The sequence below is a fragment of the Buteo buteo genome, chromosome 22, assembly GCF_964188355.1.
Source record: "Buteo buteo chromosome 22, bButBut1.hap1.1, whole genome shotgun sequence".
Classification (NCBI taxonomy): domain Eukaryota; kingdom Metazoa; phylum Chordata; class Aves; order Accipitriformes; family Accipitridae; genus Buteo; species Buteo buteo.
This window is the reverse complement of record NC_134192.1, coordinates 17,991,687-18,013,894: the sequence shown is the minus strand read 5'-3', so window position 1 is coordinate 18,013,894 and position 22,208 is coordinate 17,991,687. Positions and strand designations below refer to the sequence as shown.

Here is a 22,208-nt window from a genome sequence, read left to right as displayed (position 1 = left end):
CCCAGCTCATCCACACCAGCCCTCCGCATTTGGGATTTGGGGACTTAACACCATCTCAGCAGTGCCGGTGTGCTCAGGAATGCAGTCACGGGTAATTAAAAGGGCTTTTTATTTCCTTATTACCACATTTCCACTGCGTTCTCTCAACTTTTGCCCTTCCAAGAGCAGAAATTAGTTCGTTTACAAATGTTTATTAAAATGCAATGATTTCTGCAAAACGCGTAGATCGCTACGGTCTCCCTTCAGCCAACCAGTCCATCCCCCAGCACGGCGTAACCTCCCGTGGGTTAGGTAAGCCTCGTGATTTCCTTTATCCACTTCAGGTACTTGGAGACCCTGGTGTAGATGCCGTATTTACCTGGCTTGGCACATTCCTCACCCCAGCTGGTGATCCCCGTGAGAAACCAAGTGCCCTCGATCTCGGTGGTGTAGGGACCTCCGCTGTCCCCCCCGCAGGTGTCACTGCCCCCGGTCGGGAAACCCGCACAGAACATGTTCTGCAGGATGGTGGTGGAGGTGCTCTTCAAGCAGGTCGGCCGGTCAACGAAGGGCACCTTGAGGATCTGGAGGATGGTGGCCGGCCGGCCGCGGAAAAGCGTGCTGCCCCAGCCGCTCACCGTCCCCGTCCCGTGCTTCAGCAGGGCGTTGGTGAACTCCCGGCTGCCGATGCAGATGGGAGTGACGTAGCTGTTGAAGCTGAGCGGCCGGTCCAGCTCCAGGAGGGCGATGTCGTTGTGGTGCTTGTTGATCGTGGCGTTGTACGTGGGGTGGGGAAGGATTTTCACCACCTTACGCCGCTGCTCCGTGTTGTCTTCCTCGTTGGTGTTGTATTCACCTGCAGAGACGAACACGGCTTGGGCTCCGTGGCCGGACCGGCGACTGTGCCCTGCCAGTTCCATCCCGATGCGATACCAGCCCGGCCGGGTGGTTGCAAAGGGATGAGCGCTGCACGCCCCAGCCCTCGGGCTGCTCCGAGCCTGGTGCTGGTGAGTCTGCTTGCTCCTTCTCGAAGGGTGTTGGAGGTTTCCCTACGGCAGCACCTCCTCGGTCCCTGCAGCCGGCAGGACCTGGACCCCCAGATATGATGCCGGGCACGCACCGGCCGATCAAGTGCCAAAGGTCCAGACGCTTTTGCCAAAATTAGTAGCACTGTGGCTGTTCTTGGGATTTAGCACCCTCACAGAGATGTAAGGGGGATGTTGCGCTAACGTCAAAGAGGGGAAAGCCCCTAGAATGAAAAATCTGCCTTTAAAATAAATCATTTCTTAGTGAAAAGAAACCTGACCTTCCCTTTTCTAAAACGACACAGCCACAGGGCAGAATGAGGTGCAGGGGGGCTACGAAATGCCACCCCCCCGATGCTCACAGGTGCCCCCCGGGTCCCTGCTGCCCACACGAGGCTCGGCTGCTTGCGATTGCAGGGTGCTGCCGGCAGCTTCAGGCTCCTGTGATTGAGTTGCTGGCAGCCTATTACCTCCCCTCCCGGCTTGTGTAACAGGTAGAGGGAAGGGAAAAAATGTTCTGTGGTCTTGGGTCGGCAAATGGGCAGCATCTGGGTCTGCCTGTCGCCGAAACCCCTCTCCTGCCTGTAAACTGGCTGTGCTGAAGGCTCCTGAGCAGGATGACTTTTCCTGCTTGCTTTCGCACAGCCCAAGAGGCGCAGGGTGCGTTTAACCCCTGCTGCAGTATTTCTACATGCTTTGCTGTAATCTCCAGAATATACGATCTCCTCTAAACAATATCTGCAGCACTCCTGGCCCTGGCAGTGTCCTGTGTCTGCTGCGTCCGCCTGCGAGGAGCGGCACGGAGTCCAGAGGGAGAGGTGAGGCGGTTTTCTGTGTTCACGTTAATGCTGGTGCCTGATGAAGGTGGGTTTGGTGGCTGGTGCTGCTGATGTGTTCTGTGAGGGTTTTTTTTGCAGCAGAGTGTGAATGTCAGCTTCCTCACAGGCTCTGTTTCGACAGTGTAAATGCAAGATAGACGTGGGGGAGACTTTCAGGAGGTTTTTCTTATGCTATGGCTGCTTACTATTGCTGGGGACCTGAAAATATGCTTCAGGGATGAAAGTGGAGAGGCAAAGAAGGGGAGGGGAGGGGAATGCTTCTTCCACCCCCTGCTATTGATTTTTGGGCCTCCTAGGATGTTATGTACAAAGCTGAACATCTAGCGTGAATGGGCGTGAAGGAATCAGATGTTGCCCATGCAGTGTACATGGTGCAGGCACAAATTCAATAGTCCCTGAAGCCCTGCAAAATCGTATTTTGCTTTCTTGACTTGCTGCTTGTCCAAAATCCTGCCCTGGAAACCCAGCGGTGCCGCAGAGCTGTGTGAAGGTAGCGTGAGGGGACTTGGCTGATAACGTATCCTAAACGGATGGGGTGTGTGACGTGCAGGAGAGAGCCTGAAAGGAGAGGCAGTTTGCATGCAGATGTAGCAAATGCAAAACCTCTGTCCAGGTGGAAACGTGCTTTTCTAGGGGGAGACTGGTTTTGCACTGGGCATTTTGTACTTTCTCACGTTAGCGGGTGTAAGGCTGGGCTTTGTGCTGGGCTTACCGGCAAAACTGCCTGAAAGTAGATGGCAAAAAATGCTGTGTGCAAACTGCGAGCCTCATCCTGCCAGCACCGGCCAGGTGGTGCCCAGCCCCGTAGCACTCGGTCTCCGGGGTCTGCCCAGGCACATTCAGGAGCTCTGCCACGTTAACATGGAAGATGAAGGTGCAGCTGGAGCCCTCTTGATGAGCTTGTTTCTGTAGATATAAGCTCAGCGCTTCAAGGCTCAGGTAGAATGTCATTTTTGTCACTAATGCATTTCATAGTGTTTAAACAGAAAGCGTGATTCTTCCATGTCTCCTCTTGGTGCTGCTCGTAGCAATTACTAACTATATTAGTGTTCCCCTCCTGTACCGAGCAGTGTAACCCTCTTATACTACATATTCACACAGGGGAGGAACAAATAATTTGGGGAAGCTGATTCTGCCACAGCTGTGAAACGTGGCACCACGATGCTTGCCAAGGCCCCGTGCTGAGTTATCAGCAGGCTGTCTAGCAGGGTGTCTGGAAGAGCTGGGTACCAAGAGTTGGGGGAAACACCGTTTTTCAAGCAGAGATACGTTTGTTTTATAAGATAGCAGTATCACTTGCTGTGCAGCCTGGCCACACCACCCCTGCTTAACTCCCCAGAGACCCTGCTCTAAAAGAACACTTCCCCACATGCCAGCCCGGTTTCTCTACTTCAATCCATAAATTCTATTTACTTCTACAGAAGTTAGGAGAAAAAAGTAGTTATCTTCTCCTTGCAAGGAGTTAGTTAGGTTGCTGGTGCCCCTCTTGCACCAGCTACGTGAATCCATTCTCTGAGGGTTGTGTGAAAACTTAGTGCGACCCCCAAGAAGAGCAGAAATCCCTGGTGAGGTCCTACGTGGCTAGTAGAGATAGAAAAACATCACATCAGCTCGTGAAGCAGCATCTTAACTGAAGCCCACCGGGCTTTTAAGCAGCCTGGGGTTCTCTCTGGCTGGGATGAGCTGATTGCCTGTGGTCGGGTTGAGCTGTGTTTGCAACAGGGTCCAACAGCTCCACGGCTTTGGGACCAAGGCCAGCCCCAGCTCACTGCTCCCACCGGCGGTGGTGGTACCTGCAGAGACCAGGCTGCCGAAATGCCGCAACCTGCAACCGGGGCCTCGATGCCCTAAAGCACCTTGTGCTGCGTTGCCGCCCGTCACGGTTCTGCGCGATGCCTTGTGCCCGGCCAGTGCAAACCCCGTCCCGCATCCCTCACCTGGGCTGGCCCGATTCTGCCCGAGGTGCTCACCTGCCACGGCGGTGACGTTGTCGCCTGGCTGCAGGCAGTGCGCTGCCGTCACGACCCATTTCTCGTTGATGATGGATGCGCCGCAGAAGCCCACGCCGTGGCTGTTCACCAGATGAACCTGTGGGAGCAGAAGGAAATCACGCTCGTGGGTTTGCGTAAATCGGCGAGGGAGAAGAGTGGGATGCACGGGTTTTGTTTGGCTATAGGATGGCCTGCCTTTAGGTCGTACAGACCCGGGGGTGCCAGAGATGCTGCTCCTCGGGAATTCCCTGCCCCTCCGTCCGCCGTTGTCACAGCGGGTATCCAGCACCGCTCCGCACACGTGTTAGTGCCCCATTGCACTTCTCCTCCCTTTGCTGCCAGGCTGGGAAGGCAGACAGCCCCGAGCGTAAACCTCAGCATAAAACTCAGAACATCCAAAATACAAGCACTTCTGCACCTCCTAAAAGTGCCAGTGACTAGATCTTAACTAGTTAACTAGGGAAAAAAATCTTAACTACCCATTTCATTTGGGCATCTAACTGCCTCAGCACTTACGGGGCACAAGCCAGGACATCCCTTATGCTAAAACTTCTAATTAAATTAATCAGCTGACTCGATGGACTGTGTTTAAAAGAAGGATTGCTTTATAATTCACCCTTTTCATTCCTTTCACGTGACGTAGCTCGTCACTATCTATCTGCCTTGTACTTTCCACGTAATTCCTCATTCAATGCCTTGTTAGGCAGAGCCGGCTGCGTTTTAAGGAGCTCAATATCCGTAAAGAAGAGGACGAAGCTTGCCCACGGTGATGAACCGGTGTGCCTCCAGCCCGCAGCAGTCCCCATCCCTGGTGTCCAGCGTGGGGTCTGCCCCAGGTGCCGTGGGCCGTGCCCATCCCCGTGGCATCTGGCCGTGGGGCAGGCTGCTGCCGTGGGGCCTGACCCCCACGCATGCCTGTGGGTGTGAGACTGCCCGTGGAACAGCCAGAGACAAGACAGTGATGTGGTTTATCAGGCCCTTCCTTGGGATCTGAGCCCCACAACCAGCCCCAAGCCCCAGCACCCCTCCTGGTTGCTGCCTGATTCCCCAGCCGGCTGAGCATCTTCATTTGCCAGCTGGCAAAAGGGCAACCAAGATTTATTTCGGAGGGTGCCTGGTCAGGTAAAGGTGTCCATGAGCACAGGCAGCCACCCAGACTTGGTGGGCTTGTAGCGTGTGAATTTTCTTTCTTTATGGATAATGATTTCTCGTATTTGACTTTCTGGTTCTTCTCTTGGCTCCCTGTGAATGGGTGGTGGGTGCCAGCATCACATCAGGCTTATCCCACGAAAGGCTGAGCCAGAAAGCTCTGCGTGGCCAGGGCAGCGGGACGGCCTCTTCCTTTCAGACACAAAACCTGATCTCCCAACAAACCTCCTGCTGCTGCTGGTGGCCATGTATGTCCCCAACATGTTACTGGCTTTTTTAGCTCTGAAACGGAGGGCAGATGCCTGCTCCTGACCCGTCTGCACACCCCCTGCTCACTGCTTCGCTCCCTCAGCAGACGTAGAGGGATCGGCTGATGTGTGTGAACAGGCATTTACGTCCCTGTGTGGGCAACTTTTCACTGACGTCACCAGTGTCGATCTGTGCCAGAGCTCGCAACAGAAAAAGATTTGCCATTCCTAAAACCTCATCTGAATTTATTATTTTGCGCCCCCAGCCACTGAGATTTCTGCGCTCACTGAAGCCAGAGTAGAATTTAAGGGCAGTAGATGACTTTGAAAAAGATCCAAGCTAGGAGATAACTTTCCTTTTGACAACAATTTAAAAGCATTTGCAGAGCAGTGGGTTGGAGGAGGCTTCTTTGCAGCCCCCCCCCAACCTGTGATGTCATTTTTGGTGAGGTAGAGATGAGTAGGATGTCGCAAGTTGGATAAAGAGCGAGCAGCTGGATTTGGTAGATGTCATGCAAGGACAGATCCTTTGTTGGTATAAATTGTTATGGATCTGTTGAAACTGATGCAGTCAAAAAATGAGCTGCTTTGTTCCTTGCGAAGCTGCTCCTTGCGAAGCTCCCCTCCCTCAGCCTTCGGCTTAATCTTGGTAAATTCGTGGGCTACTGGGAAATCTGTTGCCATAGCTCAAAACCAGATCCTTTGTGCCCTGTCAGATTAAGCTGCTGTGACTGCCTTCTAGCCAGGGTAGACCCCCAGCCAGGCAAGTTTTGTTGCTGTGGCATAAAACTGTGTATAGAAGGAAGCTGTGTTCCTGTTAGACTTGAGATCTATTGCTAAAGTAACCTGAGAGACGAGCTTTGGATATGTAGAAGTAAGACAATCCTGCATTCAGAAGGAAATGAACAGACAGAGCGATTGCTGGGGTTACAGGAGAGCTGCAGAAAGAGCCAGTACCTGCCAAGGCACCTCGCCTCTCATGCTGTCTGATCCACCGACAACCCGGGTGCCCGTCTTAATTATCGGTGTGATTTTTGTGGTGGGGGCAGCGCTGGTTTCCGTGCCGTTGTTGAGCACCTCGTCATGAGCATCGTCGTGGTCGTCGGCGGTGATGTTCCAGTGCTCAAAGGTGTTTATGGCTCGGGTGAGCTTGCTCTTCGCTTCGGGAGCCGTGATCCTCCCACAGGGATACGGCACTGGGAGAGAAACAGTCGCGGTTATGACCGGCTGCGCTTCACGCCGAGGGTTACGGCGATCGAAGGAGCAGGCGAGGAGGCAAATGCTGCCTCGGCTCAGCACCCTGTTTTGGGACCAACATGGGAGACGCAGGGCTGGGGGCTGACCGTGCGTTCTCCGTGCAAACAGATGCCCATGCCTGTGGGCTGCAGTGCCGGTAATATGTAGAAGTAGCGAAAGCATAAATTGTGTCTGGGCTTTAGAAATGACAACCGAACAGCTTTTAAAAAGAAGAAAGCTTGCGAGAGGGAGCATGTGTCTGATGGGACGGTGCAGCTGTGCCTTTATTTTGTGGGCTGCTGAGGTGCGTAGCCGGGAGGCTTGCCGCGGTAGGCAGCCGTGCACTTGGCTGACATTTCTGCAGCAAGTAACTCCAGTACAATAGAAGTCCAGCTGGGAGGGGGCAGGAAATAATATCTGCCAATTGTACAGATAATCCTGCTTGGCACCAAGGTGAGGAAAACATTAATAAACTCTTTTTAGAGTCGTAGATTTTCTCTAATGAAGATCTCATCTGTAGGCTCATTTCAGATGAGCTCTTCCCATTTCTCTCCTACGCAGTGTATGCCAAATTCCTGCTGATAGTGGCAGTCAAAATAGTAAATAGCATCAGGCATTGTCTTTCATCTGAAAAGCTTTCGACAGCCCTGTGCAAACAAACTTAGTGTAAAATCAGATATAAGTGTGGCCTACTGATATTTCATATGCTTTTTTTAAACAGTCTGCTTTAGGAATAGGGCTTAAATAAGTGTTGAGTGACGGAAAGTGCTACCCGTGAGGTTAGGCTAAGAATTGAAGGTTTTAGAGCCAACAGAAGCTAAGCTTTTGCGGGAAGGGCAATTACCCAACCTGAAAGATGATCTTATTGCTAACAGTAAAACTTTCTGGTCCAGTGAAAGTGACACAGCATGTTGGACAACACAGGCCTGACCTCTTAATGATCTCCATTAACAGAAGGACTCCCAGCCTAAGATACTTCCCACACTGATTGCTGAAAGTCAGCACTTGCAGGAGCTCCAATTGCTCCTGGCTGTACTTATCAGACCTTCAGAACCTAACTCACCTGTGTGGGTGCCCGCACGCTAGCTTAGGTGTGCAAATCTCTTACTCTCGGGTGATAGAAATACAATAGCATCAAATGTTAAATTGACCTTAGATGACAAAATATTTCTCTGCTCAATCTCCTCTTTCCTCTGCCAGATGTGCTTCTGAGATGTTCGTGCCCAATTAACTTGCTGTGTTGCGGTGGGTTGGGATTGCACGTGTCAGGGTAGTTTGAGATACTATAACAGCCTAGGAGTGGGGTAAAGTTGGGGAATATAACAAGAACCAGCTATTCTTTAGCCCTTTATGAAGTTGCATCCCCAAGCAATGCATTTCCCCTCTACTCCACTCAATACCGCAGCTAAACCATGGAGTCTAATTCCCGTTGAGGGTCTTTGTGTGCAGATACACACTGGTGGGAGGACAGCACCACCACAAATCTTCACTTGTTTCCACCCAGCTCGGGAAACTGCACTGCCTGATGGCCAGCCATGAAATGGACCCTCAGGAGGATTTACAGTAAGAAAGGTTGTCTTTTATTCTGGAAAAGCCCAGAGCATCCTTGATGTAGGATCAGTAACTAAATAGTAGCTCCTATTGGAAGAACATGAGAGTGAGCTCTGGCTGGACACCAGTGTGTATGCTGGTGTACGTGAACACCACGTTTCTGCCTCCAGAAAACTACTGATTCATATCTAGAAATATAAGATGGCTGCAAGTGGGAGAGGCACCTGTGTGAGCAGCCATCTGAAATGAGCATTTGCCTGATGAACAAATTCATGGACAACTACCCTTGTTCTCCACCCATCTAGGCTAAAAAAGAGTGTTTAAATTGCATCCTTCAAGCCTGACCCCACGTCTGCCATTGGGAAAGTGCAAGGTCAGGCTTTTTACATTTGTTAAGCAGGAAAACAAGGCTGGTTTCCAACTGGGTATTGCATTTCTATGAGATCCATGTATCTAAATCCAGGACAAGACCTTGGAAACTTCCACCCAAATCTCTTAAAAACACTTTCAAAGCTAACCTGCAGGTTCACAGGACTTTCCATCTTCATGAAGTCTATAGCCAGCAGCACAGGAACACACAACTTTCTGCGGTGGGTCATGCCTGCAGAAGTGCTTGCAGCCTCCATTTTTAATGGCGCAAGTGAAGTCTGAAAGAAAATAAAATGAAACTGTGAAAGCTCTTTTGAAATACAACTGGTCAGAGATTTGTTGGGACTTGGGCCTTTGGACTCAGCCTATAACCCACTGGAACTGGTTGTTCCAGACTATGGAAACTGGATGCTTGTTTACAGGGAGAGTGTCCTCCTCCCAAATCACGTCCCTGCTCATAATGAAGGAGTGCTGGGCACCTCTTCGAGAAGGCAGGTTGAGGAACGGCCCTAGGAGAGGTCCCACTGAGCCCCGGTGCAGCCTCCTGCATCCAACAACTGCGTGCTGTCTGAAATTTGGCAGCCTGTCTGTAAAGAGCTCCTGCAAATATTTGGTTACGAGCCACGTGATTTCCCCACTGTCATACGGCTCTCCTTCCCCCCATGCTTATGGCAATCCAGCCCCGGTGTGGATGCTAGCGGAGAACGCCGTGTGTCAAATGGGAGCAAACCCTGGACCCACGAAGGGCTTTGTGCTGGGATTATCGCTGGGCTCCGAATTTAAAACCTCAATTCAAAGCCATATGTTCTTCCTGACATACCAATAAATCACTGCAGCCTGACGTGGAAGACCCATTTCAGCAGGACTTTTGACGAAACGGGTCCCAGACTGAGGCATGGTGAGATTCCTGTGACTTGCGCATGTCTTCTCCCACCTCACCTTGCACTCCTCTGCAGTGGGAACATCATCTCTTGGAGGTGGGAAACCACTAATACGCAGACGCCCTTTTAATTCTCAGTGAGTTTTCAAATAACTTCACAGCAGATTAACTCCACTCCCACTTCCTCAAGGACACCTCCCTTCCTGTAGCCATTTTAATGCCATCATTTACTATTTTTACAGAGCTCCTTTTCACGCCTCACTTCTAGCTCTATTTTTGTTCCTGTCTCACTTCCACGAGAAATCTGCAATGAGACTATTTAAATTTGATGCAGCTTTGAAATGCTCTTTTTAACGTACACTCCTCTCTTGCCAGAGCAGAAGCACAACTAGAAAGAGAATCTTTTATTAGTGCAGTGAGTCTAGCACATTATGCGACTCGCACAGCCCCTGATTATATTATAAATATAAGAGCTGAATATCCTTTTTGCTTAAATTATCAGCTGTTTGGTTTTCATAAACTCCTCAACCCATCAGGAAAATATTTGCCTTTTGTTTGCCTTCAGAATCAAGGTTGCTGGTGATAATTATAATTATGAATTTAGCAGAGTGCCATCGAGAGGAGGTTGCAATAATCCGGCCCTGCTCAGCACCTGCTGCCCAGCCTGGCATGAGAAATGGAAAGGAGGAGTGAGAAGCTGGGGGCCCCACCGGGGTCGGTGGAAAACTGTTGCTTTCAGCAGGTGGGCATGTCGTCCCTGATTGACGAGCAGCCCCGGAAAGGTTTGTGCCGGGGAGATAAAGGAAGGTCTCTGTGTCAACATTTGCGCTGGCAGCTGCAGCGTGCTGAACAAAAGACCTTGAGCCTGAGTCTCTGTTGAAGCCCGCGTAAGAGCAGGCATCTCGGTGCTCAGCGGAGGTGGAGCTGGGGGTCCACCGAGGGCAGGAGAGGACAGAGACATCTGCTCCTGTATCCCCAAGCATGTCCCCCTGTAATCCCGTTGCCAACAGGCTGGATTTGCACGTTCATGCAGTGCCTTAGGGCAAGGCAAAATGTGTCTGGAACAGCCCTCTAGTAGGATAAAACTCTGTGCCCATTTTGACACGGTGGGATTTCAAGTAGGGCAGAACAACCACAGGACAAGTCCCTGGTACGTACCTATCTCACAGTTTCTGCCTTCGTACCCAGCTGGGCACCAGCACACATAGGAACTTACTGCGTCCTTGCAAACAGCTCCATTTTTGCATGGATTGGGGTCGCACTGATCTCCATCTTGGAGAGAAGACAGGAGAATTAACAAACATGAGCGTCCGCCACGGCTGGTGCCGACTAAGCACTGGAGCCTTGCTCTGTGCAAGCCTCCTGTTAAAGACGAGCAAGAGACTGCACACCTTCCTTCTTCATAATGGAAAAGAAGTCAGATCCTGGCACCCAAGGGCACAACAGACAATGTCTGGGGTAACATCAGCAGCAGTGCTTTACCCAGAGTCCTAATTATGTACCCTGTCCTGTGCGGGTTAATTTTTCTCCTTTCAGCAGAACTCCTCTTCAGTCTCACTCATGCAACATCTCAACAGGACCTCATGTCTTGGCTAAATTAGGCAAAGTTAGAAGTTTGCTTCCTCAAGAGTGGTTAGGAATTCCCAATCTGAATTATTTTAACACTGCTGTCTTTATTCTCTGAAGGTTTGGGCCAGTTCATTTGGGTTTGGAGACCTCTCTGTGTATTAGGATTGAGAGCTTTGGTCATTGCTCTTTCTAAGTCTTGTACTACTGGTCTAGATTTTTCTTTACATGTCAGGGCTTTTATTTTCACAGTTGCCTACAGTTGAGAAGCTGAGGCTTTAATATAAACACCCAGTATTGCAAAATTAGTGCTCTAACACTGTGGAAGAGTAAGTCAGTGATGTTAAATTACAGGGAAGCGTGCTTTGAAATGGTAATGCAAAGAGAAGGAGGAAGGGGAATGTCTTGATGCATTTGTGTCCTGCCAGTAAGCATGGCTGTTAATGGTGCTTTCAGGAATGGGCTGGAATGCAAAAGGCAGATAGCAAACAGGGACAAAATGGTTTGGTTTTGTCTTGTCTAAGGCATGGTGTCGGGGTTTGCACATAAGGTGTGCATCACAGCTGCTGTTGCTGCCCGGTGAGGGCAATCGGGGCTTGGTACCACTTGGGTGCTGTGCAAGGGGTGAGCCCCTGTGGGCAGCACACGTTGGGAACAGCAGCTTGTAAACTGAACATTAAACCGGGCACTTTGGATGATAGGGGAATACATGGCATTTACTGTTTTTGAAGAGCTAATTGGTTACAGTGGCAGGGAAACAAATGCAGCGTTGAGTTTCATCAGTTGGTTTTTCAGATGACAGTCTTACAATGCAAATCTAACTTTTTTATTTTATAGCCTGGACTGAATAATCTGAATTATTTAAGTCTTTTTAGTGAGATGTTCTGGGCGCTTCGCCAATCTACAAAGCAGTTCATTTATTGAAATGTCCTTAAAATTAGTTTCAGATGTTTTAGTGGGCATTGAAATCTTTTTGGTAAGGGACTGAGGAGTCATTGGGGATGGAGGCTAAAAGGGAAAAAATAGATGGTGGAAAGAAAATGGTGGAGATGCAAGTGTTTGGGACCACTGGTGTGAATTGCAAACAGCTGTTTGCTATGATCATGTTGAGGTTCCACTTTAATATGGCATTTCTAGGGATTCATGCTGTGCTTGCACAAAGCTGTGCCTTATCTGGAGAGCTCTGCTTGAGAACAGAACATTTGCTGTTTGCTGAAGGGATGTTAATTATCGTTGTTGTGTTTTACTCACTACCGCAGCTGAAACTAGAAGCCCAGAGTGTGACCTGGGTTCAATGGATCCAGTGGTCTGTGTGAACCAGAGGTTCTGTGAGGTTTTTGAAGTTTGTTCAGAAAAAACCTGCTTGAAAAAAGAAAACGTTAAATAATTTTTTTTTTTGCTTTGCAATTTGTATACAAACGGGACAGACCCAGGCTGGGTGGCTGCAGGATTTAGGGTGCGTAACTTTGACTAGCTCTGTCCTAACACACTTTCTGAATGCTGGAATACATTTGTTTCACTAAACATCTGCTACTTATGCACTGAGAGATTAATATTATGCATTTGAACATGAAGAAAGCAGCTCTTACCGATGTATGTTTTCCAAAACTCCATCTGCAAAGTAAAAAAAAAAAAAAGTTTCCTTTGATTTCTAATTTCTGGGCTCTGCCTGAGTGAAGTAGTAAAGGGATGGCTCCAAAGCTAAAGCAAAAGACTTGCAGGAAAACAACCACCTCCCTAATCCCAGTGGTGACCAACAAACCTTTAAAGCAGTTCTCCAGCCCAACAGATGGATCACAAATGAGAATAAAACACGATAGGTGCTGCACTTGGCCCCTGCAGGTTTTCCCCTTGCTGTTCCCTCTTCCCTCCCCCTCTGTGCCTCCTCACCTGAAAGGCTCGTAGAGGCGTGGGCTGGGGGGAACAAGGTTCTTGCCATTTTGCAGCAGCGATACTCACTGTTTTCTCTGTGTTTTCAAACACTTCTCGGGCTTCTTCAAAGCTGCATTTTTCTTCTATGCATTCTCTCTCAAGGTTCCCGGGAATAACCTCTTCCAGTCTGTTTGAATTGGCTCGCTTTTGTCTGCTCAGAACGGAGCTCGCCTCTTTGTTCTCGATGAAGACTGCAATTTGAAAAGAAATAGGGGCTAGAGAGGAGCATGCACCGCCATGGGATGCAGCTGGGATGGGCTGTCAGGGCTCTGTTCTCGCAGAAAGCAAGACCTTTTCATGCATTTGCCCCCCTGTTGCCCCATGGCCAGGGATGTTTCAGGATCATTATCATCCACTTGAGGTTTCTTTGGTGTCTAACTGAGGATCACGTCTGGAGAACCGAGTCAAAATAGTCAATAGACAGAAATGACTGATGGCGAGAGGGTGATTAGGAGCGCTGAAGTTTGATGCTTAAAATACCCTAAAGCAGATGGTGTATCTCCTATCATAGATGCACAGGCTGGAATGTTTGAGAGGGGAAAATAATAGGCTTTTTCACGCTGCTGCTCGGTGAGGTCTTGTTTGGACACAGAAATTGTCCTGCTTTAACTGTCTCTGCGTGTTTTGGCTGCGAAAGGCCATTTGCTTCTGCAAGCAGCTGCGGCCCTTGGAAGCCACGGGCCATTTGCTTCTCTCCCTGCTCCTCGTCCTTGCCCATGCGCCTGGGTACCACCGTTTCTTGCTGGCAGGAGAGGTGACATGAGCCCTCCTCACCCCCTGGGCCAGGTCGTGTCAACAAAGTGGTGTGCATCCACCTTCAACTTGCTGGCCGAGCGCCCGGGCAGAGACCTGCTGGTGCTGCAGGGACCCCCGGTCTAGGTGGGATGTCCGCGGTAGCCACCAGCCTTCCCGTGGTGGCCGCCTGGTGAAGGGCACAAGGACGTATGGTCCCATCATGGTGTTACCATGAATGCTTTCCCAGCAGGGCCACGTGTCCCATCGGCAGGGTCACCAGCAGCAGCCTTCCCACGGCAGCTGGCGAGCAGGGTTTGCTCCTGACCCACTTCTCGGAGACCCCCGCCTCTGTTGAGGACTCTTCTCCCACCCTACTCCTCTAAAAAAAGACATTTTTCACCCAGAGGATCTTCCTGCTTTGCCTCCCCAGCCTCTCTTCTCTCTCCACCCTCCCTTAGCGCTCGCAGCCATGTCCCTTTTTGTCACCAGATGGCACGGTAGAGCAGCTCTTGGAGCTGCTGGTGGCCACCCTGGACACGGATCCTTATCTGGGGTTCTGTGCTGGAAGGGGTTCAGGCACCTGTGGGCCTGGTCCCTCTGAGGGTTGAGGAGAGTATGAGCTCAGCCAGGCAGACAGAGAGTGAGGAGCAAGTACCAGCTGCTCGTTCCTTCTCACGGCTAACTTCTGCTCTCCATCCAGAGCAGATCCCAGCCCCTCCGAACCCGCAGAGGATCGGTTTTGTTGAAGTCGCACGAGCCCCAGGAAGGTTGCTCTGATTTACACCATGCTACTGAAGGCGTAACTAGCTCCTTCACCTAAAGATTTCTCTGCAAGAGACTGAGCTAATAGTTTTTTGCAATGCTTTTAATCATTGTACGACAAGCTTGCACCTCTGCCTTCCTCATGCTACTGTGTATTTTGGTTAAAAACGGAGTGCATTAAAATCCTGACCTTAACCTAGCTGTTTGGCAGTAGATGTTGATGGGTAAAGCACTGACCTCTGAAGAAACCGGGCTTGTTTCAAACACTGCAGCCCCCATGGGGTGGCCGGTCCCCTCCCAGCTACAGATTGTGGTTTATATGTGCGACATGATCATTCACCCCCATCTGAGCAGGGGGCTGAGAGCGGGGGGACACAGCCTTGCTGGAGGAGACCTGCCTCCTTCTCCCCATGGCGTGGGCTGCAACCTCCAGCTTGTCCCCAAGTTGGGCAGAAAAGGCTCAGGTGAGAGTGACGGAGCAGTTTTCCTTGGTTTTGTAACCCAACGGGGTTCTCCATGTGCTTAGTGCCTGGGGAAACCGATGCGGGCGCAGCCGCCCATCACCCTGCGTGAAGTGAGGTAGCTGCCGTAGACCCACTCCTTCATCTCTTCCCGGTGGGATATGCCAGGCACCTGCCATAATTAACCCATTTACTGGAGAAAACTCATTTTAATGAATGCAGCTTTACCTCCCTCAGATCCCTCTAGGCTTTCTCAGTTGCTTACTGATCCCACATGCTGCTTGACAAGCAAAACTTGATTTGAACTGAACCTTGCAGGCCCCATGGGGTAACAGGCATGGTACTCACCCTGGCTGGAAAATCATCCTCACACCAAGAATATATTCACACATGACTTACCAGCTCCTGAACCAGTATCGGAGAGAGAGATATGGGTCTCTGGGCCAAGGGGCTGTGGGGACAGACCTGTCCTGCCAGCTGAGTATAGTATTTTCTAGGAGGTACACCCAGGTGGGTAGTGATACCAGTATACTTAGGCTCTGCTCACTTTTCATTGCTAAGCAAACATTTTGGGAAGAGGCCTTTTTCTTTTTCATCTGTTACTTGCAGTGTTTCAACGGAAGAAGAAAAGCCAGCCTTGCACCAAACAAGTACTCACACTGGATGTCAACCAGCCTCTGCTGGAAGTATTGCTGCTACAGATAAATCAAGCAATAGCCTGCATTACTATGTGTGATTGCCCACATCCATCAACTACTCTATCTTGTCTACAGTTCTGGCTGCATCTTACAGTCTTTGTTAAATTCACGCTGGGTTTGGCTTTAAACAATTCTCACAGTGGCAAATCCGATGACTGTTTTATGGTTGTGAGTACTTGTTTGTACTGCAGGACAAAGTGACGGCACACGAAGAGGTGTGGATGTTACTCCACCAGCAACGCTCTCCCCTTTTTTTCCTTCTGTGTGTGGGTACGTGCATTCTAAAATGGCTGAATCAAGCTCTGAAAGCTTAAAAGCTGCAAAAAATTTAAGAAAAATCCCATTCTTTAAATTAATCCCTGTGACACATTCTGCGTAAAATCAGCATAAAAACTATTATTTCATTCCCAAGAAAAGAACCAGAGCATTAAAGAGAGGAGCTATGAAACACAGCAGTGCCTCTGAGCTCTCATCTCTTACGAGACTGCACAAGCCGTCCCACTGACAAGTGACAAACTCTCCCTTCACCTCTGCCGGTAACCCCCCCCCCAGCCAAAAGTGAAGGACTTGCTAGGTTTTAAATGAACCCACCTGTACTTTCGGCACCAAGACAAGCTCCCAGAAGACAAATGGAGAGTGCGAGGGGGATATTTGCCATCTTCTTCCCGCTGCCCAAACCTCTTGCTAACAAATTGTTCAGGTGGTGGAGTTCAGTCAATAGTTCCAAAGTGCAAATGCTTGTTTATTTACTCTGGGTAACCCTTTAATTTAAGGTCCCCAGATGCGCCATTGCTGAAGCTTGAAATGGCAGCATGGGTGTTATCGGGGAGGGCATCTCCACGTACAAGAAACCTGCTGGGTAGTTGCAGTCCTTGAGCTCATCTTCTGCCCTGTAGGATGTTACTGCCATGTTTGGGGGTTGAGCATAGCACAAGAATAAATTAATTTAGCCTCAGTGAACCTCTTTAAAGCACTGGATCTCCCATTCCTATCCAGGTGATGTGGTTGGCCATATAAAAAAAAAAGTCCACAGTAGCATTTTCAAAGGCTTCAGTATGGTCCGTGTTTCGTACAAAAGAGCCGGCACAATTCCCTTGAAGACAACGCTACAGGTGATGTTTCTTTTTGGGGACCAGGCACCCTTGGAGCAGGGCCATGTCAGCCAGCATGGTCTCACATGGGTTATCTAATTAAAAACCTGGATGAAGTGAGGTGAGACTACTGATCCATTATCTAGATCCGCAGGGGCAAACCCTGGATATACATGGAGTTTCCTGGGTCCTGTACTTGAGGCCATGGGAAGGAACCTGCTACTTGATGGACAGTGGGCTGGCATCGGGATGTGCTGATAAAATGCCAGCTCTGGAGCAGGGAGAGTGTGCAGGCTCCTGGCTGCAGGGCAGCCTTTGCCCAGGGCAGGTTCACTGGCCAAAGAGAGGACTAAAAGGGAGGGAAGATGGGGGAAATGAACTAGGAAAAAAAGGTTTTCATACAGAAAAGAAAGAGTGGGTTTTCACATGGAACCATTCATATTTCCTGGTGGGTTACTTATAACTTTTAAAACCCATCTCTTCCCTTCTTCTGACTTTCCCTTAATATGAAGAGCTATTTCAAGGTGAGTAATTGCTTTTGGGAGAATGCTGAATATTGTAAAAAAATAAATAAAACATCCACTTCTGGAAAGGTCAAAAATCTCCCCCCCTCCCCTTCCTTGAGGAGCTGTAGGGAAAGTAGGCCAAAATCTTTCATCCCACTCTAGGGAGGGCTCGTGGACTTTCTGACGATGACCTCTTCCTCAAAACCTGCTTCCCAGTTTCTGCTTCTCCCCTCACTCCCCCATGCATAGGGCAGAACTCAAATCCATCATTGCACCCGTGCACATCTGGGGCTTGCAGTGCTCTGCCCAACTACAAAAAGGTCTCAGACAGAGGCATTTTAAGGCAGAACTCCATTTCTGAGTGTGTTGTTGGTGCTGTTGCCTTTTGGAATCGGCTCAGCTCTAACACTACGCTTAAGAAGAGCAGTAAGAGGCTAGCAGGCTCTGATGGCTTGTTAAAGCAGAAGAGCTACAAGAGGGGAGCTGGCAGGTTTCACTAGTTCCCAGCAAAGCAAGATGGATGTTCTGCTATTGTCAATGCAAGGGAATCCCACAGCGCGTTTCACAGCACCGCGAGTGCTCACAAGCAGGAAAACGCCATCCGGTGAGACGCAGAGTACGTACTGGGTTGGATGTGCCCGTGTCTCGCAGGCTGGAGAGCTATTAGTTGCTATGAGGCTACAATAGCCCTTGGGTAGTCATTAAAGTGTTTGCTTGAGCTTATGAACCATAAATTCCCTGCACTCAGTCCAAAAAAATTAAAAATATTCCTTCGTGCAGCAAATGGGAGAGACGTTTATGGTTGCATGGGTATTTGGAGTTACCTTTCTATGCAGAAAGGACCGATCAGCTGCAGGTAAATATGAGATGCTGAATGTGAATTACAGCCTTGTGAGATGTGTGTTGCCTAGGTGGGCACAAATCTTTTATTTTCCCTTTCTTGAGCAAACAAAAGGTCCTGAAACCTATAATTCATCTTTTTTCTTCTTGTTCCATTTGAAATGATCTTTATTCATCACTGACAGTAGCTTTTGTTATCAAATTTCTGGGGTAGATAAATGAGTTAGGATGAAGTAATGTGCTGTTGATGTAAATTGAATGCAAAGTGAAGAAGGTAATGATCATCTCATTTTCTGTGCATGGGAAAATGCAAATGTGAGAAAATAAATTGAGCTAAAATGTTGAAACAATACATCTCCTATCAATAAAGAGGAGCGTAGAGAATGGCCTGCCATAACAAAGGATAATTACAATCTCATTACTGTAAATATTTTACTTTACAACATAGGTCAGTCAAATTATTTTTGGTTTACGGTGCATATTTCACTTGTAATAGTATTTGCAACATTATTGCTAATTAATCTTCACAGAAAATGCCAACATCATTAGAATAAACAAGGCTATTAATACAAATAATTTCTATTGTTTACTACTATTGCTGTCAACTTCTGGGGCACTAAATTGAAAGCAAAGTGTTTCTTTTTATTTATTTTGCAAACAAAATCCCCAGAACTGCGATCCCCACCATGGACACTTTGGAGATGAAAGCTTTGCTGTTTAGGAGGATGACATCAGTTGGATCTGGGTATATTTTAACTTGGTGTTCTATGTTCTCAAAAGAAGGCTACTTAAAATACACAGCCAAGTCATGTTCCTTCTTATTAAAAAGGTTTTCTGTAGCCATGAGCTGTTAGGAGATGTCTCTTCTGGTTTGAGGTGCTAGGTTTGGGGCTGTTCTTGTTGAAATATCCCTTTTTTTGCTGGAACAGAACCATCACACATGTGGTTGCTGGGCATGTGTTTGTGTCAAAGGCAGAAGGAGCTGCCAGGGGTGTAGGGCAGCGTGTTCCCGGCAGGGCCACCACCTCGGGCTTGGGGACTGCCCGTCTTTCGGAGAAGCTTTCTGCTGCAAAGTGAAATGAAGTTTATGAGAAGTCAGAACAAGAAAGCTATTTCCATTTTAATATGATAGATTTTTTTAAAATGTGCTCTGGCTGCACTGATCAATAATGTTAAACAGCCTGATGGCTTGAGGATCTTGTTAAAGGATTGTTCATAATCTCCCTTGTCTCCAAATGCACTCTTTTAAGTGAAAAATCCTCGCTCAAAACCTTAAGCAAATTGCAATTTGCCCTTGCCCTCTAGACAGCTATGGTAAGTGATCTTTCCTTAACCAACAGCAAACAAGCTATTTCTGAAAAAAACAAGGAAAGTAATGCTTGATCTTTATTTTCTTTTCTTTTTTTTTTCCTTCTTTATTTGATTACTTTGAAGTCCCTGGCTTTTTCTGGAGCAATGATTGTGGGAAATTATCCAAATATAGAGGCAGCACGACCATGGAGTCCTTTGCAGTGCCTATCATTCTGTTGTAGTCATTAACATGCTGGGGAAAGTACAGATTCTGTTAAAAGTCCCATAGCCACTGAAGATACTAAGGTGTATTTGGACATCAGTGGCGTTAGTGACCTACCCCAGGCGAGGACATGCCCTCAGCTTTCACAGGTGGGATGCAGAAGCCTTGTCCCCGTGGCGGTGGCTCTTGGCTGGTGGGATCGCAGGGGCAGGGAGATGCTGCTGCTGACTTCAAATCTGTGCTGTGGGAGAGGCGTTCAGGCAAAATGGAGGTGGCTGGCTTTGGTGATGTGAAATGGCAACCAGGACCAACTCTTCAGTGATGGCAGCATAAAATTTGTGCAGGAGCAGTGTTGGCTCATAGCTCTGCTGCCTCTGAAAGCCTCTCTCCTACTCCCCCTACCCATCTCAGGGCTTTCAGATCCTGTATTGGGCATTTTTCTTTTGCTCTTATGCAGAGGCTTCAATATTTGTGCCAAGAAACAGGCTCCCCTTGCTGAATTCCCTCCAGACACGTCCATTGCAGTTAGCACTTAAGCTCCGTCCCTCCCATTTTATTCCGTTTTTAATTAGACTCCTGAACAGGAGCACAGAGCAAACTCTCCTTTCATCTGGGAGATCCTGTGGCTGTGAAATATTTACAGGAAGTAAATAACTGTCAGAAAGTAAATAAGTCCCTGACTCTACATCAGTGTAAAAGTGCTTTGAAATAGTCTAATTCGAATAAAAGCTCTTCATGTTGAGTGGCAGTAAGAAACAGCAACACAGGCAAAAAATTCCCAATGTAGAAGGTAAACACAATTACTAATTCATGGAGCAGCATGTTTCACAGTAGCAGCTTTAATATCTTTCTTCTCAGTTTGATTTAAAATAGGCCAGATTAAAAGGAAATCTGGATTTGGTTTGGTCATCATCTTTTCAGAAAGCGGAGTGCAAGCATGGCTAGACACACCATGCTGCTGAAGTTATTCTAAATTTAGACATTGCCATCTCCACTTCAGACTCTGAATAAAGCAATGAAACACAGCTCAGAGAAGGCAGCAGCTCTTGCAGGTTTTGAGGGGTCAGGTAGATCGCCAAGCTCAAACATCATCATACAGAGCAAGAACTAAGTTAAATATAAGCTAAAATGCTGGCTTGCCACTGTGTATGGGATAGAGGCTCGTCCAGGCTTGCTGATGTGAACTTGAGTTCTGCTTTGAAACAGAAGTCTGAAAGATGTTTCTCTCTCCTCCAGCAAACCCATTGCTCCCATCCGCTGATGGAATTAGTGGTGTAGTGTCCTAGAGAAATACTTCTGGACCAGGACTCTGTTAATAGACAGAGGTTAACTCCAGCCAGTGGCGTCCAGCTAAGCAGAGGGAGCTTGTTTCCTTCTTCACTCACGGGAGAAGGTTCATCCTGCCTTGCTCTGATGCCTGTTGTTGGAGGACGGCGGTGTGTCTCTCTTGCTCTCCCTTTCTGTTGGCTAGAAAAGGAGTCAAACTTTATTTTTGGTTAGTTAAAATTGGGGTGAAACGAGTCTCAAGCAGCACATCCAAACCCACTGTAGTCAAAGCCCTTGCACTTAACTCCATACTGAGCATAAAGTAAGAACATTCAGTGTTCTCCATTTGCCCATTTTCTATGTCAACATTTGTGACTATGCCCTTGTTCGTTTTCTTTGCCTTAACCATATTGCATCTGAAGTTTCTACCTTCTCCTTGTACCAGGGCATCCTTGTGCCCTGTTCACCTTTTCTACCTCCCTTTCTTGCTACTATCTATCTTATCCTTTAGGGACCAAACTGTCTGTCATATTAACATTAAAATCTGAGGGAAGGATGTGCAGAGAAGAGATAAGGATATTTCTAATCTGTGTATCCCTAACTGATACCACCAGCCAGCTCCCTCAGCCATAGGTACTTGAAGCAGGGGCACTTGAAGCTTGTCCTCTGCTTAATAAATGTGGTCTCAGAACACCCTTTCCAGCTGATTGACTTGGGAGGGAACTGGAAAAGCTGAGACCTCTCCCTATAACTCTTGGACCTACTGCATGACGCAGTCAATAGTTGACATATATTCAGAGAAAGGGACCTCACGGTCTCCACTATCTGCTCACATCAGCAGATATGATGGATGAAACCACTGCTCTGGTTCCAGAGGCAGACACGGCAATTTTCTCTTGAAATCCCAGGACTGTCAGAGGTGTATGATGTGAGGCATAGTTAAGACTGAGTTAAGACTGAATTGGCCTTTCTAGTTGGTCTGACCTACTTGGGTTTTCTCTTCTGTTCCCCTGACCTAGTGCCCTGGCATATTTTTCTTGCTAACAGCGTTCACTAATGGATGGTTGAAGGTGCTGACTTGCCAGCTCTGACAAAGCCAACAGTGCTCTGCTATGAAGGTTAATTTGCAGCCAAATTCACCAAGAGAACTAGCCAAACTCCTCTGCACTACTTGGGCACTATTTTGAAAATACAAGAAGGATGGTAGTTATGTACCAGGTGGTTGCTTCAGAGGGGTGATTTCCACTGGTGTGCAGTGGAGTCCCTTCCCCGATGGAGGAAGGAACCTGCTGACATAAAGATCTGCCATGACTGTTTGCAGGTGGGCTTTCCAGTCTCTGGTGCTCAGAAGGCACAGAAGCTTGGGTTCGTCTTTCTGAATTTAATCTCCTAACTTGAATTGCCAAGTCTGGGACCACAGACCCTGTAGCTGCAGGAAGGAGGTAATTCTAGAGTTTCAGAGACCCAAAGGGTCAGACGCTGGGGATATGGCTGGGCTTTGAAGTGCCTTCATCCCTGTATTGACTCCACAGGGAACATACACACCTATGCTCCGAATGCAATGGGAAAAT

The 22,208-nt window shown here is 48.4% G+C and overlaps 1 protein-coding gene across 1 annotated transcript; it reads right to left on the bottom strand.

The window, feature by feature from the left end:
• Window positions 1-110: 110 nt before the first annotated feature.
• F9 (coagulation factor IX) lies at window positions 111-16,112 on the bottom strand. The gene is made up of 8 exons (XM_075053830.1): window positions 16,013-16,112; window positions 12,793-12,956; window positions 12,423-12,447; window positions 10,426-10,539; window positions 8,537-8,665; window positions 6,189-6,427; window positions 3,814-3,931; window positions 111-835 (listed from the first exon to the last, which is right to left on the bottom strand). The coding sequence occupies exons 1-8, from the start codon at window positions 16,077-16,079 to the stop codon at window positions 288-290; spliced, it is 1,404 nt and encodes a 467-aa protein (XP_074909931.1). The 5' UTR covers window positions 16,080-16,112; the 3' UTR covers window positions 111-287.
• Between the last annotated feature and the right edge of the window lie 6,096 nt (window positions 16,113-22,208).